The sequence below is a fragment of the Rhinoraja longicauda genome, chromosome 3 (genome assembly GCF_053455715.1).
Source record: "Rhinoraja longicauda isolate Sanriku21f chromosome 3, sRhiLon1.1, whole genome shotgun sequence".
Classification (NCBI taxonomy): Eukaryota; Metazoa; Chordata; class Chondrichthyes; order Rajiformes; family Arhynchobatidae; genus Rhinoraja; species Rhinoraja longicauda.
Genome location: NC_135955.1, coordinates 69,944,894 through 69,963,767, shown reverse-complemented (window position 1 = coordinate 69,963,767; position 18,874 = coordinate 69,944,894). Strand labels below are relative to the sequence as shown.

At 41.8% G+C, this 18,874-nt stretch overlaps 1 protein-coding gene across 9 annotated transcripts in view; it reads left to right on the top strand.

Annotated features, from left to right (window-relative positions):
- The window catches only part of apc (APC regulator of WNT signaling pathway), a 163,111-nt gene that overhangs the window by 127,222 nt on the left and 17,015 nt on the right, over window positions 1-18,874 (top strand). For 7 of the 9 annotated variants that reach the window (XM_078396348.1, XM_078396346.1, XM_078396345.1 and 4 more), the window contains 3 exons: window positions 8,908-9,015; window positions 13,147-13,269; window positions 18,139-18,517. In XM_078396348.1, coding sequence (XP_078252474.1) covers window positions 8,908-9,015; window positions 13,147-13,269; window positions 18,139-18,517 — 610 coding nt within the window. The remainder of the gene's footprint in view (window positions 1-8,907; window positions 9,016-13,146; window positions 13,270-18,138; window positions 18,518-18,874) is intronic. The other 2 variants (XM_078396349.1, XM_078396347.1) reach the window with 1 other exon arrangement.

The following is an 18,874-nucleotide window of genomic DNA, read 5'->3' as shown; positions in this document are numbered from 1 at the left end:
CTGTATGTAGATTGCCTCACCTGCCGAAATCTTTGTGGGCTGAAGGGCCTGTTCTCCAATCATCCATAACCATCTTCCTTTGTGCTGGATGTGACAACTGTGTTATCTCCAAAATGCCCATTGACTTTAACCAGTGCTCCTTGATGCCACCTTATCAATTGTTGCCCAAAATGTCTGGGGCAATTGGTATAGTCTCAACTCTCAAACTCAGCTCAGTTCAGCAAACTCTCAAATTCAAATTCATGTTTGGACTAAAACTGTGATGAGGTTTGGATCAACCCAAACTAGAAATTCTTAACTATTATTTGTGACTAAATGGAGTTTGATGGCTTATCGATGACTCTTTTCATTGCTTTACTGATAATTGATGAAGTACACCAGGCAGCAATTGGGCAAGTTGGAGCTGGGCAGTTTTGTAAATCGTCAAATGCAGTACAGACATATACTGAAGGCAGAATGTTGTAGGATCACATAGTCTTTGGTGTATCCAGTGATCACAGCCACATCTTGATATCATATGGAGTTCACTGAATCTGCTGCAGGTTGGTTTATGTGATGTTTTAGTTTAGCTAGTTTAGTTTATTTGTCATTCCACTCCTGACAGATCATGCAACAAATGGGACGAAACAGAGTGCTTCCGGGGGCCATAGTGCAATATAAATGCAAAACATATAGACAGGGGATGACAGTACAGTACAATACAATACAGTGCAATACAATACATATAGACAGGGGATTAAAGCATGTAAAAGGTAAAGCATTTAACCTAGAGTTTAAAGCATGTAAACGGTGAATTTAAAACCATCAATGAGAGCAGGTAAATTATTGATTGCACATTAAATGAGAATATAAAGTGCAGAGTCCTAGGTGAGGTGCTAACCCCCCCCCCCCCCGAGTCAGGTGGGGGCAGTTCAGTAGACAAACAGCCTGAGGGAAAAAGCTGTTCTTGAACCTGGTGGTTCTGCAGTTAATGCTCCTCAGCCTTCTTCCGGAAGGCAGCGGGTCAAATAGACCTTGGAAGGGGTGAGGGGAGTCCCTCATGATGCTGCAGGCTTTACTTTTGCACCTTCCTCTGTAAATGTCACTGATGGCAGGGAATCTGGTCCCAGTGATGTGCTGTGCTGTCTTCACAACATGCTGCAGCGCCTTCCTGTCTGCAACTGAACAGGTCCCATGCCAGACAATGATGCAGCAGGTCACAATGGACTCGATGGTGCATCTGTAGAACCTGGAGAGAATGGTTGTCCCCAGACCAACTCTCTTTAGCCTCCTTAGGAAGTACAGGCGTTGTTGAGCCTTCTTCATTAAGGAGGAGGTGTTCTGATTCCAGGAGAGATTGTCTGTGATGTGCACTCCCAGGAACTTGAAACAATGTTGGGACGAAATCAAGGTGGTCCATCAGTCCAGTTTTAATGGCTGAATGAGGTTGTAAATCTTTCAACCTGGTTTTTAATATTCTTGCACTTGGTTCTGTCATCACTGGGATTGTGAATGCTGTTGGATCTGCTGCTATTCTGTTAGCATTGGTATTAGACAGGAACTTGCGAAAGTTGATTGGAGTAGGTTGTTTATAAGTAAAGGCACTCTGGATCCTGGAATGCTTTAAAAAAAATATGATGGTGAGAGTACAAGATATGCATGTTCCTGTTAGAGAAAGGCAAGCGAGGTAGGAGTAAGGAAGTCTGGATGATGAGAGAAATTTAGGCTCTGGTCATGAAAAAGGAAAATACATGGGTCAGGTATGGGCAGCTGGAGTCAAGTGTATCCCTGAAAGAGTTTAGGCGATTTAAGCGCATACTTAAGATAGAAATCAGGAGAGCAAAAAAGGAGCATCCCCAGAAACCATAGGGTCACCTATGTGTGGAGCTGCAATGTCATCAATGAATATTTCTCCTGTTTTTACTGCGGAGAAAGTCGAAGACTCTGGAATTTGGGAATATTAATGGAGATGTCTTGAGGGCATACGAGTACGTATTACAGTCAAGAAGGTGCTGGACGTCCTAAGGCATATGAAGATCGATAAATTTACCAGACATAATCAGATATGTCCAGGGACACTGTGGGAACCTTGAAGAAATTGTAGAAGTCCTGGCTTAGTCATATGAATCATTGTTAGACACGGGTGAGGTGCCTGAAAACTGGCTAATGTTGCACTTCCATTTAAGAAGGGCTGCAAATAAAAACCTGGGAACTATTGGCCAGTAAGCCTAACATCTATGGTAGTAAAATTACTGGAGAGGATCCTGAGGCATAAGATGTACATGCATTTGGAAAGTTGGGTTGATTAGAGTTAGTCAGCATCCTTTTGTGCAGGGAAGATTGCATCTCATGAATATGAGTTTTTTGAAGAGGTAGCTAAGAAGGTAGACAGAGCAGAGCTATAGATGCTGTCTATATGGGACTTATGGTCTTTGGTAAGGTTTGGTACGGTAGGCTGCTCTGGGAGGTTAGGTTGCATGGTTTCAGGAAGGTGTAGCTAACTGGGTACAGAATTAGCTTCATGGTAGGCAGAGGGTGGTGGTTGAAGGTTGTTTTTTGGACTGGATGATTATGACCAGTGGTGTGCCTCGGGATTGGTGCTGGACCCATTGCTGTTTATCATCTATATCAATGGTTTGGATGAGAATATAAAAGGCACAGAACAGTAGTGCACAGGAACAGGGCCTTCAGCTAACATGATTTCAAAAGTCTTTTAAATGCCACTAACTTATCTGCTTCAGCCATCACTCTCGGCAGTACATTCCAGGCACTCCTTCGGTGTATAAAATCTTGCCCCGCACATCTCCTTTAAACTTTGCCCCTCTCACATTAAAGCTAAGGTGGTCAAAAAGGCTTTTGGCACTTTGGTCTTCATCAGTCAGAGTATTGAGTATAGAAGTTGGGAGGTCATGTTGCAGTTGTATAAGACGTTGGTGAAACCGCATCTAGAATATTGTGTTCAGTTCTGGGCACCATGTTCTAGGAAAGATATTGTCAAGCTTGAAAGGGTACAGAAAATATTTACGAGGATGTTGCCAGGACTAGAGGGTGTGAGTTATAGGGAGAGTTTGAGCAGGCTGGGTCTCTATTCCATGAAGTGCAGGAGGATGAGGGGTGCTCTAGATGGCCGCGCCGTTGTGTTTGGCTGCCTGTCGTCGCTCACCTGGAGATCGTAGTGTTCTTCGAGCCACTTTGGTTTACGACCGCCGAACCCTCCTGTTGATCCGACCCTCCGTCGTCGACTTCTTCAGTCCAGGTCCCGGACAAAGTTTCTTCCAGCGATCGCTCCTCGATCAACTCCCGGTAGATGTGCGGGCCCAGCCTTACATCCATCGCCGCACGCACCGCGCTAGGAGGCGGGGTAAACGCGCGGGAACATTCGAAAATTTAAAAAACCTCGCCCGCGCTCATCCAACAGCGGCCTACCTCGCCCAGCGCTACGAAGTTGGACCTGGTCGACCTTACAGCTCCATCCACTGGCGCTCCCACGAGCTCAGGTATGCCGCTCTTCGACCGATCATCCCGGTCCCTGGACTGCCTACCCGTGGGCTCCCAGCAAGGCCATCTGTGAAGCGCAGCGGCGTGGTCTCCCTGAACCTCCGCCCGCTGGCGTGGGAGCCGTTACCGGACCGAAGCTCACCTGCTGTCCCTGCTGTCCCTGCTGTCCCTGCTAAAGTGGCCCTGATCAACGTAAGATCCCTACAGAACAAGACCTTCATCCTCAACGACTTCTTCTTCACCCGTGGATTGGACTTCTTACTGCTCACAGAATCCTGGCTTAACCCTGGTGAGCTTGCTCCACTCGTGGAACTCTGTCCTGATAACTGTCACTTCTTCACCTCGCCTAGGCTCTCCGGACGCGGTGGGGGCTTAGCCACTGTGTTTAAGAAACATTTCAACTGCCGCCTCCTTAACGCTGATCATTTCTCCAGTTTCGAGGTGCAACTAATTAAAGTAGGCCTAGCCTATCCCCTCTTAATTGTTCTTGTGTATCGCCCACCAAAAATGCATAAGGACTTCATCACCCAATTTGCTGATCTGATTTCTAGCATTTTGCCCAAATTTGACCGGATCATGATTCTTGGTGACTTTAATATTCATGTTTGCTGTCCCACTAAGCCTCTTGTGAGTGAATTTATGCACCTGGTTGAGTCCTTCAATCTGACTCTTCACACCACGGGACCCACTCACAAGTTAGGCCATACTCTCGACCTAGTGTTATCGTCCGGATTCCCAATCAACAACATTGAAACTACTGAAGCCTGTCTATCGGACCACAGCGCTATCATTTTTGACGCATCTCTGCCTTTATCTCCCGCAAAATCTCATCTCCCTGTTCGCTACTCCCGCGACATAAATTCATTGACTGCCAGTAAATTCTCCGAGGCTCTCACAGCTGCCCCCAACATCTGCACTATTGAGGCCTCTCCCCCCCATCTCAGCACTGAGGATCTCGCCTCTTTATTTAATATCACTTGCTCTTCCATCCTGGATTCTATCGCTCCCCTTAAAATGAAAAAGCCTAAGCCCAAAGGTCGGCCGTGGCTCAATGACTCCACCAAAGCCCTAAGAAGGGAGTGCAGAAAATCAGAAAGGAGGTGGAAATGTGACAAGCTTCAAATTTCCTTCGAAATTCTGAGAAACAATCTTCTCAAATACCAGGAAGCAGTAAAGTCTGCTAGAGCACAATACTTCTCCGACCTTATTTCCAAAAACTCTCATAACTCCAAGGTCCTATTTAGAACAATTACCTCTGTCATATGTCCCGCCCCCAGTATCAGCTTAGTTGGGTCCCCTGCTAAGTGCGAAGAATTCGCTAAATTTTTCACCAACAAAGTTGAGAATATTAGAATGAACATTTCCCCTCCCACCCGTGACCTAGCTGTCTCACTAGTCTGTTCATCTAAATTGGACTGCTTCCAACCCGTCACTCTATCCTCCCTTGCAAAGCTTGTCTCCGCTATGAAACCTGCAACCTGCCCCCTTGATCCAGCCCCCACTGCCCTTCTGAAGGATGTCATTGCAATAGCCGGTCCCAGCATCCTCTCTATTATCAACAGTTCTCTGGCCACTGGCACTGTTCCAACCAGTTTCAAGCACGTGGTGGTCCAGCCCCTACTGAAAAAACCTAACCTAGACCCCACCTTGCCTAGCAGTTACAGACCCATTTCCAAACTGCCATTCCTGTCAAAAGTCCTTGAAAAGGCAATCCTAAACCAATTAGTGCCCTACCTGCACCAAAACACCATCCTGGAAAGTTTCCAGTCAGGTTTCAGAGCCCACCACAGCACAGAGTCTGCCTTGTTGAAGGTACACAACGACCTGCTTCTCGCCATCGACACCGGCGACTGTGCAATCCTGCTCCTTCTCGACCTCAGCGCAGCGTTCGATACAGTGGACCACACCATCCTTATTGACCGTCTCCGGTACGCGGTTGGCATTGATGGCACTGCCCTGAGCTGGTTCGCTTCGTACCTCAAAGATAGGAGTTTCACCATCAACATAGGCAGTTATTCCTCTGCTCCAGCTAGCCTCTCCTGCGGAGTTCCACAAGGCTCCATCCTAGGCCCCATTCTCTTCTCTCTATACATGCTCCCCCTTGGCCAAATCATTCAAAGGCACGGCATTTCTTTCCACTGCTATGCCGATGACACTCAGCTTTACCTCCCCCTGAAACCCAACAACCAGTCAAATTTAAACAGCCTCTGCCTTGAGGACATAAAATGTTGGATGGCACAGAACTTCCCCCAATTAAATGAGAGCAAGTCTGAGGTCATCCTATTCGGCTCCCCCGACTCCATCAAATTGATAACAGGCAGTCTTGGAAGCCTATCCTGCCTAGTCAAACCGCATGTCAAAAACCTCGGCATGATATTTGACTCTGCATTAAAATTTGATAAGCAAGTCAACGCTGTGGTAAAAGCCAGCTTCTTCCAACTTCGAACCATAGCTAAAATCAAACCTTTCCTCCAATTCGACGACACAGAAAAAATCATTCACGCTTTCATTTCCTCCCGCCTAGACTACTGCAACTCCCTATACACTGGGATCAGCCAATCTTCCCTGTCCCGCCTGCAACTGGTCCAAAACGCCGCAGCGAGACTCCTGACGGGTACCCGTAAAAGGGACCACATCACCCCGATTCTGGCCTCTCTCCACTGGCTCCCTGTACGGTACAGAATCAACTTCAAGCTCCTCCTATTCACGTATAAAGCCCTAAATGAACACTCCCCCTCCCTACATCAAAAATCTTCTAACCCCCCTCTCTAACTCCAGGTCCCTCAGATCGGCCGACTTGGGGCTATTCACTATCTCGCGGTCTAGGCTTAAACTCAGGGGTGACCGCGCTTTTGCGGTTGCAGCTCCTAGACTGTGGAACAGCATCCCTCTCCCCATCAGAACTGCCCACTCCATCGACTCCTTTAAGTCCAGGCTCAAAACATATTTCTACTCCCTAGCGTTTGAGGCTCATTGAGGAGGCGCTGTGAACTGTTTGCGTGCTACTGTATGTTTTCATTTTTTTCTTATTGGAACCTAATCAAATGTACAGCACTTTGGTCAACGTGGGTTGTTTTTAAATGTGCTATACAAATAAAATTGACTTGACTTGACTTGACTTGACTTGACTTATAGAGGTGTACAAAATCATGAGAGGAATAGATCGGGTAAATACATAGTCTCTTGTCCAGAGTAGGAGAATCGAGGACCAGAGGTTCAAGGTGAAGGGGAAAATATTTAATAGGAATCCGAGGGGTAACATTTTCACATAAAAGGTGGTGGGTGTATGGGACAAGCTGCCAGAGGAGGTAGTTGAGGCTGGAACTATCCCATCGTTTAAAACAACAGTTAGACATGTACATGGATAGGATAGGTTTGGAGGGATATGGACCAAGCACAGGCAAGTGGGACTAGTGTAGCTGGGACATTAATGGCTGGTGTGGGCAAGTTGGGCCGGAGAGCCTGTTACCACACTGTATCGCTTTATGACTCTATGCCCTCTGGTATTTATTTTTTCCATCCTGGGAAAAAGATTCTGACTGTCTAGTCTATCTAAGCTTTTCATAATTTAATATACTTCTATCAGGTCGCAATGCCAGTGTTCAATGCCAAATCTTTCCTGACTATCCCTTTTCGTACAATAGTTGGCCTATTTTAACATAGAGACTTTGCCTCCACAAGGTCTGTGAGGGAGTAATTTCTCAAAATGCTGTCAGTGACAAATGCATCTGGTTAACTCTCATGTTGAATCACTCACTATCTGCTGCAGATCAAGAGTATTTAATTGTCATATGCACCAGGATTGGAACAATGAGATTCTTAATTGGAGCAGCTTTACAGGCCAGACCAGGAAAGGGTGAAAGATTTCTCCCCTGAGGGACATTAAAACCCATATAGTATTTACAACAGTCCTGAAGTTTTGTGGTCATCATTATAAATGACGAGTTTTAAAAAAAATTGAGCTTCCAACATAGTAACTGAATGATGTACACAGTTCTGAGTTGCCAGTTTTCCTAGTCTGTCTTACAGTGGCAGTTGTGGAATTTAACCCTGTGAGTCTGGACTGCTCGTCCAGATCTCTGGATTGCCAAACTGCAGCACCACTGCCTTTTGAGTTTAACTTCAAGCCTGTCATACTGAACTTTGTCAAATATATACTACTAGTTATTTTTATTACCTTGTTTTAGCCACTCTTCCAAAAATGTAATAATTCTGCCCTCCACCGTATTTCAGCATTCCCTTTTGTTCTCACTGCCCCATCCCTCTTTCCCTCCTGCCTTTAAATGTGAGAATTGTCTATTTGCCTTTAAATGTGAGAATGGTGTATTTTCCATTTCTTTTTGGTGTCTTTTTTTCATAAAATTACTACAAATCGGATATGAAAAGGAGCTTGTATTTCCAGCATGTTTAATAAACAGTGGGAAACACTCAAGGGAGGGGGCGAGGCAGGGTGCAACTAAGTCCATAAAACTGCTTAGGTAACTGATCTTGTTACCTGAGCAGTTTTATTGACTCAGTAACCCATTCGTTATATATTCAAATTTATTTTGCCTCATTGGAAAGACATGCATTTAAATTGCATTTTTCAATGATGCAGGATGCACCAAGGCACAACAGTGCATAATTTCAACAATGTATTTGCTGTTGTAATTTCTGAACTCCTTGAGGCTTTGGTTTAATGTCAAATCCAATAAATGGTATCTCTGACATAGGAGCACTTACTCAGCACTGAGCTTCCGCCCTAGATTATGTGCTGTTGTCTCTGAAGAAGGACAAAGCCATTGCTCTATAATTCGGGGAGGAAGGATACTGCTGTGCTGTGGCAGACTGAATAATTAGTGAACCCATTTAATACTGAGGTGGATTTTTTTCATTTTAGCTTGCAGCATTTTTTTTAACCTGAGACATAAATGCTCCTGATAGATACTTTCGCCAATAAAAAAACACATATTCTCAATGAAAGTCTTGTGTGAAATGGATATTCTAGATAAGAAAAATGTTTATGTCTGCCAGAAATGCTTTTTTAAAACATTTGTATGTCTGCTATTTAATGTGAAGGAGCTTATTGGCCATAAGATGTTCAATGTCGGTCATGTGATCAAATGCTCCCGGAGCTGGTTCGTGCATTTTCATCCACCCCCACAGAATTTTCGCTTGTCATTTTAACAGCACAGTCAGAAAAGGTCTGTAGATTTCTGAGCACATCCTTTGTGTCTGTATTGTGATACACTGCAAGGTCTCAGTGGACGTGCTATTCTCTGATCATGTCATGCCACTGAGGGGGATGGTGCTTGCTGCAGTTCATTTAAACTAAAGAGTAAGGACTACAGCATTAGTTACATTTCAGAGATGCCACATGGAATTATAGCAGACTTCAAAAGTAAATCATCTCTCTCCTTGATGTTCTAAATTCCAATGTACTTTAAACAGAAATCATCACAAACTAAACAAGAACAAGCAGTGTCAAATGACGCAGATGGACCGAGTGATTGTCTGGAAACAACGGAAGCCAGCGTGAGCACTACGGGGAGTGGGCAGGTGAGGACATTTTCAATCTTCCACGGAATAAGAGAAATCATTGTCATTTCTTTCAGCAAAACGGTATATAGGAGCCTTACATTTTTCTGGTATTGCACACTTCTGTGTCTCTTAAATGGCCTTGATGATTTGGTGTAAGTTTATTCATTAAATCAGTTGTTTGATTAAATAAATGTATTTTACAATATATCACCAAATGGAATTTAAGGGAAAATTACACATTGTATAAATTTGGAATGTTCAGCATTAGAACTATTGATATTGATGCAGATCCAGCTCAAAATGATTAAAAGAGACAAATGCTGTTCACAGTAAAGTATTAATTCAATAAACTCTTAACATTTTACAGAAGAAAGCAAAATAAAAACCCAATTTGGATTATGAAATTAAGTAAAATTCTGTGAAATAACATTGTGTCACGTTTAGCACATTTAAAACAAAACGTAGACAAATAAGAAAGCTCTTTCTTTAATAACTGGATACTGTGTAACTTGGGTCACAGCACTCAAAATTCATGCTTCAGGTTCTGTAAGTGAAATGCTTCCTTATCTAATATGAACTATCTGATCCAGGTAATGAGCGTGTATTTATTTCCTTTTGACCAACGTAGACGTTACATTCTGCAGCATGTCTGAAAGTGAAGTCTTTCAAGTTTTTGCATTAACACAAGCAATGTTACATGAGCAGCATCAACGTAACATTAAAATAAGTTTCCATTGTTGGTTTGAAACATATGCTATTCGCTGCAGCATGTCACTTCAACATGGGTGTATCAGTTTTCTAGTGGGTGCATCTCCAGGTTGCAGGATAACATTTTGTTACACTAAATTCCTGGCCATAAGCCAGTTTTGTATGTTTGTTGTTAACGGTCCCTTTTATCGCATAGTCTTCAGTTTTAATGATAAACTTGTTCAGTAGCACTTAATCATAGGCCTATTGAAAGTCTGTCTGTACAAGATCTACTGCATTGCCATTGGCAATTGTCTCTGTAACACCTTCAAAAATAAAAATAAGCTAACAATGTGCTATTTGTCTTTAAATAATGCTCTGACTTTTCTTTATTAATCTAAATTTTGTCCCTGATTATAATTTCTAGCATTTTCATTATCAATGAGATTACACAGAATGGCATGAATTTCCTGAGCATATCCAGCCAGCATTTCTTGCCATGGTTTCCACAGGAACTGCCAATTAACTGGCTATTTAGTTCAAAAGTCGGACATCCGACCATTCCTGATCTTACTAAATTATGGAGCTGATTGAGAGGCCATCAGATCACTTGGACTTTGGGCTCCTCATGGTTCATAGCCCGCATGTGCACAACCTTGACTCAAAAGATAACTAAACCGTTCCTTAATTCTCTCTGGTTATCAGAGACATTTTAAAATTGTTACAGGATCTCCTGGGATGCTAAAAGGTCATTGGTGTCTTCTGGTATGAGACCTCAAGAGAGGTATTGTTGGAGACCCAGCCCATGGCTAACTCTACAGGAGATTCATGATCTGGTTTGACCATCCTGGCTGGAGTTCAACATCAGGATAATATTGGTGCAGTCAGGTGACCACCACAGGGCAATGAGTTTGGACAGCAGGTGGATCCACTTCTAGATTTTGCCATGAAGGCAAGGCATCTATCCTGTCAACCCTCAGAATCTTTATTTTCAATAAATTCACCTCTTATTCTTCTAAACATCAATTGTAGGCCCAATCTGCTCAATTGCTTCTCTTAGGTCAATCCCTTTATCCCCCAAATTGACCTAAATTCCCTAAACTTCCTCCAATGTGTTTATTCTCTCCCTATTTAGCAGATCAAAGGTGTAAAATATGTGTAGGAAAGAACTGCAGATGCTCGTTTAAATCGAAGGTAGACACAAAATGCTGGAGTAACTCTGCGGGACAGGCAGCATCTCTAGAGAGAAGGAATGAGTGACGTTTCTGGTTGAGACCCTTCGTCACTCCTTCCCTCCAGAGATGCTGCCTATCCCAATGAGTTACTCCAGCATTTTGTGACTACCTTCAAAGGTAAAGCAGATCTCCAGGAGTGGTCTCAGCAGTATATGAATGTTGGAAACCCTGAGAGTTTTGTTGCATATAGTAAATCCTTGTTTTTACGGACCTCTTTAGAATGGATTTTAGTTATAGCAGACGGACCTACCAGCCCTCGCTCCCAGGCCAGGTTGCCAATGCCAACCCCAGCCCACAATGCCTTCCCGGCCGCTTCCAGTCCATCTCCTGCCCACACCACCTCCCCGGCCGCTTCCAGACAGGGTTGCCAATGCCACTCCCAGCCCACACCACCTCCCCAGCTACTTTCAGGCTGTACCTATTGTTGCCACTGCCAGCCCGCACACCTTCCTCGACTACTTCCAGGCTGTGCCTGCCATTGCCTTTACCTGCACTCCAGCCGCCCGCAGGCCATGACCAATAACTACGCTGATCCTCACCTTTCCCCTCAGCGGCCAGCAGGCCGGAGCCGTCGACTGGTTCATCAGTTCGTAAGTTATAACAACAGAATTAAGCCATTCGGCCCATCAAATCTACTCTGCCATTCTATCATGGTTGATCTGTCTTTCCCTCTCAACCCTATTCTCCTGCCTCACCTGGATTTTAGGCTCAGTTCCTGACCAAGACCCTGAAGACTCTGATTTGTCAAAACGTCACCTATCCATGTATTCCAGAAATGCTGCCTGACCTGCTGAGTTACTCCAGCACATTGTGTCCTTTTGTGTATTAACCAGCATCTGTAGTTGTTTGTTTCTACTACTTATACAATGATAATCCCTTATTCGGTTGTAGCGGACAATCTGACAATAACGGACACCATTCTCCCCCTATGTTCCATTATAACGAGGGTTTACTGTACTTGCAATGAAGGCCAGCAATCAATTTGCATTCTTAATTGTTTGCTGTATCTGAATAATTTTACTTTTCCATGACTAAATCAAATCCCTCTACTGTACATTCTGCCGTCAGTCTCCATTTAAACAATATTCCATAATTCCCATTTAATATTCCATTTACCAAAGTTTTGTCCACTTACTTGAGCTATATCCCTTTGAAGATTATTTTCATTCTTCTGTTATGATCAATAGGTTTGATAACATTGCTTGGGAGTGCTTCCTCTCTTAACGGTATAACACTTGCAGTTCTCCTGCACTATAGCACTACCCCCATGCCCTCATGCTCCCTCCTGACACCACTGTCCCTAATTTAAGAGTGAGATAATTTGAAGATTATGACGAATTTAAGACAAGTACTTGCATAACTTCCACACTATCCTCAGCAACTGCGATGCACCCTTATGAATGAGATAGTCCTCTATCTGAGTACTACATGCACTTCCATTTGATCAGTTGTTAGCTTCATGCTATCTCAGCCATTTATTTCACTGTAATATTGTCAGTATCTTCCTTGTAAAAGACGTCAATGTTCTCAATACTGCTTGCACTTCATGATGGCAGAATTTAATATAATTTATCACAGGATACAATACTCACACAGCAGTGTGTGAACAATCATCATGTACATAGCAATAGTGTTGCAGTTGTAATTTATGTTTAATCTACAGCATCTTCACCCATCCCACAATATGTGCACTTATCAATAATGATGACAATTCAGAAGAAGAGTCTCAAATTGCACCATGGCAGGGCTTTTGCTCTCCAAACACTAATTTATATACACCATTAGATTTTAGTTTAAAAATAAATGTGGTTAGCATTTTGCCTGTTGAATCACATACCACAAGTGAATAAGCATAAGCAGAAATGGTGACAGCGATGACAAGTCTTGTTGGGAGCACGCTGAACAATCTTAAGTACCATTTAGCTGGCAGGGATGGTCGATGATTGGTGTTTACTCGTTGTGCCAAAAGGGTCTGCTTCAGTGTTGTATCTTTCAATCAAAAACTGCTTCTTCAGATCTGATTCAGAGCCCTGTCTTCTCGTAACAAGATTTATCTACACATTTACATCTTAAGGCTATTGGTGGTACTTAGTTATTTGTGCATAGGGGTACTTTTTATGAGCCTCGTGGTGACTGCAAAATTACTCCCAAATATGAAAATTTTCACATTTCAGAAAGGCTTTTGTTTATTTAACAGATGTAATACGTATTCTTTTCTGCATTTTAGGGTTCAGGATCAAGGGTTGAACAAGATACTAATAGTGTAATGAGCTGTAGTAACTCCTACTCAGTTCCCCGAAGATTGACAAATCACCTGGGTACCAAGGTAACCGAAGATTCCAGACGACAGGTCGCTACACTGCATTTTTTCTAATACGTCAATTTTAACAATGCTTTGGCTGCTTTACTAGCATGTTTCACAATTTTCATTAACAACTGCATGTGGTTTTCTTTACTGTGTCTTTAAAGATATTTACAAAATGTTTTATTTTGAACTGATTATTGCCAAACTGATATTGCAGGTGCATTCCACATATGAAGTAAAAAATAAAAGGCCATAGTAATAATTATATTTGAATCGAGCTTAGTGTCAAAAAGAATACTACCACAATCAAAAGAATTAAAACTATTCCATCGAGGAATAGAATTAAGAGATCAATATGTATTGATATTCAAATAACTTGTATAACCAGGACAGTATTTTATCCAAAGATAGCAAAAATACTGCTTCCTAACCACTGGAATTTGACATTAAATCTGAGTAATATTAATCCATTTTGTTATCATTGCTTCTAATTCCATCTGTAGAGATAGTATTGCTTGCTTTGCTGTAATTAGTTGCTGGTGATACTTTAAATTGTTTTCTTAAAACTTTAAGTTTTAAGAAAACACTAAATTCTTTAAGTATTTTTTTAACTTTTACTGAACTGTTCAGTAAAACACAGTGCTGATGAAACTCAGCGGATCAGACACCATCTGTGGAAGAAATGGACAGATCACATTTTGGTTCACCTGTCCATTTCCTCCACAACTGTTGCCTGACCTGAGTTCCTCCAGCGCTTGTGTAAACAGTTCCTATTATTCAATGGTAGCTTTGGCCAAGTGCAAAGTGATAATAGTCACTGAGGCAAAACTGAACTGTAAATAGTTAAGTTCTTAAATTGTTTTCTAGGAATTTAATTGGTTTATAGGAATGATAGTTTGAGGATAATTCTCGCCTGTTACAAATGATTCCCATATGGGTATGTGTGTTGCTACAAAATAATGGAAATTCATTGACTTGGTAGCATATTTGCTTCCCAATTTTAAGTTTTGGGGAATCTTGATTGCTTGGTATCTCTGTCAGAATATATTGAATGGAAATCATGAAAGAAGTAGGACTGATGAACTTTGCCTTGGTGGAACTGCCACCTCTGCTGACATTTCTTTCCTGGACCTCCTACAATGCCTGAGTAAGGCCACACAACTGAAGGAACAGCACCTCAGTAGCATACAACCCGACAGCCTGTTCCACCTCCCCTCTCCTGTCCCCTTCCACCTATATCCCTCCCTCTGACTTTGCATTTCACTCCTCATCTCTCCTCTCTGTCCTTTTTTGACATCCTTTTGTCACCTTGTCTTGTTTTCATCTCTTTTTGTCACTCTTTTGTCCCCTTTTCATCTCTAGCTTTTGTCCACCCAAAGGCTAATCAAAACCCTCCTCACCTTTCTCCACCTATCATTTGTGTATCAAATTCTCAATGCTGCCACATCGAAGATATGACAATTGTGGTAGTGGAATGAAACTGACGAGCCAAAACCTAAAATTTCACATTTCACAGTATTTTGGGATGGGAGGTGGAGGTTGGGGATAAGTATTGCTTATTATTGTCACTTGTGTCGAGGTGCAGTCAAAAGCGTTTATTTGCTTGCTATCCAGTCATATACAGTCATTGTACTGTCATGTACACAACTCAATCAAACTACAATCAAAGTCCAATGGGTTGTGCAAAGAGAAAAATATCAGAGTGCAGAAAGGTTTGATTTGGCAAAGCATAGAGTAGGAATCTGCTCCAACCATTTTGCATAACTTTGCAGAATATTAGTATGTTTTTGAGGAGAGCATGTCCCAGGGATGTGACAAAAGCTTGCTTTTAGTGGCTGCATTCTGAGTTAATAATTAAATCAAATTTGAGTGCAAAAGCTAATTTAATTGTTGCTGGGTCTATCATTGTTTTTTTTGTATGTCAATGATTTGAATCAGAATGTACAAGGCATGATTAGTAAGTACGCAGATGACATTAAAGTAGGTAGTATTGTAGGCAGTGAAAATGGCTATCAAAAATTATCTTGATCAGTATCTTGATCAGCTGGGCAAGTCAGCTGAGATATGACTAATGGAGTTTAATGCAGATAAGGTGTGAGGTGGTGCATTTTGGGAAGACAAAGCAGGGCAGGACCTGAACTGTGAACAATAGGGAGTGTTGTACAGCGGAGGGATGGAGAAGCACAGGTACATAGTTCCCTGAAAGTGGTGCCATATGTAGGGTAGTGAAGAAGGCTTTTGGTATGTTGACCTTCATCAGTCAGATATTGAGTAAAGAAGTTGGGATGTTGTAGCAATTTACAAATGTTGGTGAGGCTGCATTTAGTGTAGTGTTCAATTTGGGTCACACTGCTTTAGGAAGGTTGTCATTAAGCTGGAAACAGTGGTGAGAAGATTTACGAGAGGTCGGGCAGGCTAGGATTTCATTCCTTAGAGCGGAGGAGGCTGAGGGGTGATTTTCTAGAGGTGTATAAAATAATAAGGGGAATAGGGTGAATATACTTTTACACAAAGTTGGAGAATCAAGAATCAGAGAATGTAGGTTTAAGGTGGGAGGGGCAAGATTTATTAGGAACCTGAGGGCCATCTTTTTCACTTAGAGAGTGGTGGGTTTATGGAACAGGCTCCAGAGGAGGTATTGAGGCAGGCACTATAATAGTATTTAAAAGACAATTGGACAGGTACATGGATAGGAAAGTTTTGAGGCAAATGGGATTTAGTTAGATCTAGCTTAGATAATCTTGGTCGGCATGGACGAGTTTGACTGAAGGACCTGTTTTCATGCTGAATCACTCTAATATTTTCCAGGATTAGCTAGTCACACTGAATTGGAAATAATATTTCTAAACATACATTACTTCTGGAAATAAAAGGCCGTACAAAATAAAAATAAAAAATCAACAATTAACAATTTGATTTTAATTTGCATTAAATACCTGCTCAATAAAAAAAATAGTTGAGCTAATTCATCTGTAATACTAGACCTCCAGTGATTCTGTTTGTACTATGGTGAAATTATTGCTGATAAATAGAGGCAGTGCAATGAGACATTGATATATGGGAACTTGTGGATGTTACGACCTCTCAGATTTCCTGGCAGCTATTTTTTAAGTTATGAGAGGCAGTTAGGATAGACTGTCAGAATGTTTTTTAGGTGGAAATATCAAATACCATAGGGTGCGGCTTTAAAGTGAGCGGGGGAATGTTTAAAGTAAATGTGTGGGGCACATTTTGTTACCTACAGGTGCCCGGAACATGCTGGCAGATACGATAATGACGTTTAAGAAGCCTTTAGATAGGCACATAAATATGGAATGGAGGGATATTGATCATGTTCATGCAGAAGGGATTAGTTTAATTTGCCATCATGTTCAGTACAGACCATGGGCTGAAGGGCCTGTTTCTGTGGTATACTGTTCTATGTTCAATGGTCTTTTTCCACATCTACCTTGAGTTGCTCGAGCACAAAGTCATTGAACTGACACTGTTGGATATTTCTCTTGAGTCACATGAGTGACTCATTTCTCTTGAGTCACTAAGGAGTACAGGTAAAAGAAGGAAAAAGTGTAGTCATTCAGCAGAAAATGGGAAATCAACAATTTTTCTACTTGTATGTGTATTACATGAGCAGTTTAAAAATGATGGGGACCGATCATGATGGCTTCCAAATTAAAGCTGTTGAGAAACTTGATTGCTGTTCAAAACGGGCCTCTCAATGAATACAACCTATGTTTTGATGATCAAACAATAAAGTGTTTAGACGTAGAAAAAATATTCCCTTTAGCATAAAGTCAAAAACCAGGGAAGTTAGAATGAAGGTGCTGTATGGGAGACTTGCATTCAAGTACGGAACATGTGGAGTCACGAAATAGGTAATGAGATGGACAGCAAACTCACTATAAGATGGAAACCTGAGGAAATTAAGCAGAAACATGATTGCTATATGAAATTAAGGTGTATTCAGGCGGTAGATTGCCTTCTGAATTTTTTCCCTTTATCGGATAAATAAAACTCGAAGACATTGATTTGGGGGAAGGAGTAAGAGATTTAGAGGGGATCTGAGGAGGACTTCCTTCACTCTAAGAGAGTAGTGAGTGCTGAAATATACTGCCAAAGAGAGTGGCGAAAGCAGAGTTGCTGACAGCATTTAACAAGTGTGTAGATGAGCACATGAATCGCCTAGACACAGCAGGTTCTAGGCTGAGTGCTGAAAGATAGCATCAGTGCAGATGGTGCCCACTAGCCGGCATGGGCATTGCAGGCCAAACGGCCTGTTTTCATGCTGTATTACTCTGAGCTCCAGCTGCATGTAAGAGGAAACTCGCGAGAGAGAAAGAAAAGAAGATACACAGCATGGTTTAAATGAAGTAAGTTGGAAGGAAATGTACCTGTTGTATCTATGCTAATATGGTTCAGTTGGGTCAAATGATTCCATTTCTTTTATACACAAGTAAATGAAATATTACGCCTGTTGGATGTTATGACAAGCATTTTACTGGACAAATGCTGATCCATAAAATCTGTGATCCATTTGTGATTCCATCCAAAGTGAAGTTAACAAAGCTTCTGTAGTTTATATTATTTAATAAATGAATCCAATATAGCCAGAGGCACGAATTCACTTATGATTCCAATCTGCAGATTTGGTCCTTCTGATATTCGTAATAGATGAAAACTGAAAAGGATATAGTGCAAATAAAAATGATTCAAACGGCTGAATGGATGTATTGTGCCTTCTCCGTCTGCTTAGTTATCTGGAAGTAGGACAAAAATAAATGATTAGAGATTTTGAAATAGGGGGAAATATATATTTTAATGTATTGCTTGTTATATTTCTGTAATTTGGCTTTATATTAATATTTTTTTAACTGTAATGTGAATAGAATTAACCTTTCTGGTTCACTTGGGCTGTAGGTGGAAATGGTATATTCGCTGCTGTCGATGCTTGGCACACATGACAAGGATGATATGTCTCGAACTTTGCTAGCAATGTCTAGTTCTCAGGACAGCTGCATAGCTATGCGTCAGTCTGGATGTCTTCCGCTACTCATACAGCTTTTGCACGGCAATGATAAAGACTCTGTGCTGCTCGGTAATTCCCGTGGCAGTAAGGAGGCCCGTGCACGGGCTAGTGCTGCACTACACAATATCATCCATTCGCAGCCAGATGACAAGAGAGGAAGACGGGAGACCCGTGTTCTTCACCTGCTGGAACAGATCCGTGCATACTGTGAGACGTGTTGGGAATGGCAGGAGGCACATGAGCAAGGCGTTGATCAGGATAAAAATCCAAGTATGACATTTTCAGTGTAATATTGCATGTGAAAAAGCTTCATTATACTTTCTATTAAAAAGGAAAACCTTTAATGAAAAAAACACTTAAAAAAAAATCAGCTGTTATATAGACTTTTTTAATAGTTAAAAATGAGAAGTAATTTTGTTTCGGTTAAGTGTTTCTGGCTTGGAGTCTTTTCCAGTGTTAATGTAATGTGTCATCCTTTCCCTCCTTGAACATGCATTGCATCTGGACTGCTGGTATTAATGTGTTTGGTTTAATTATCATAGTCAGTCCGCCAGATGTTTTGTGATGCTTGATTTAGATGTGTTTACTCAAAAATAGCAATCGTTCATTTTGTGCACAGTATAGTTA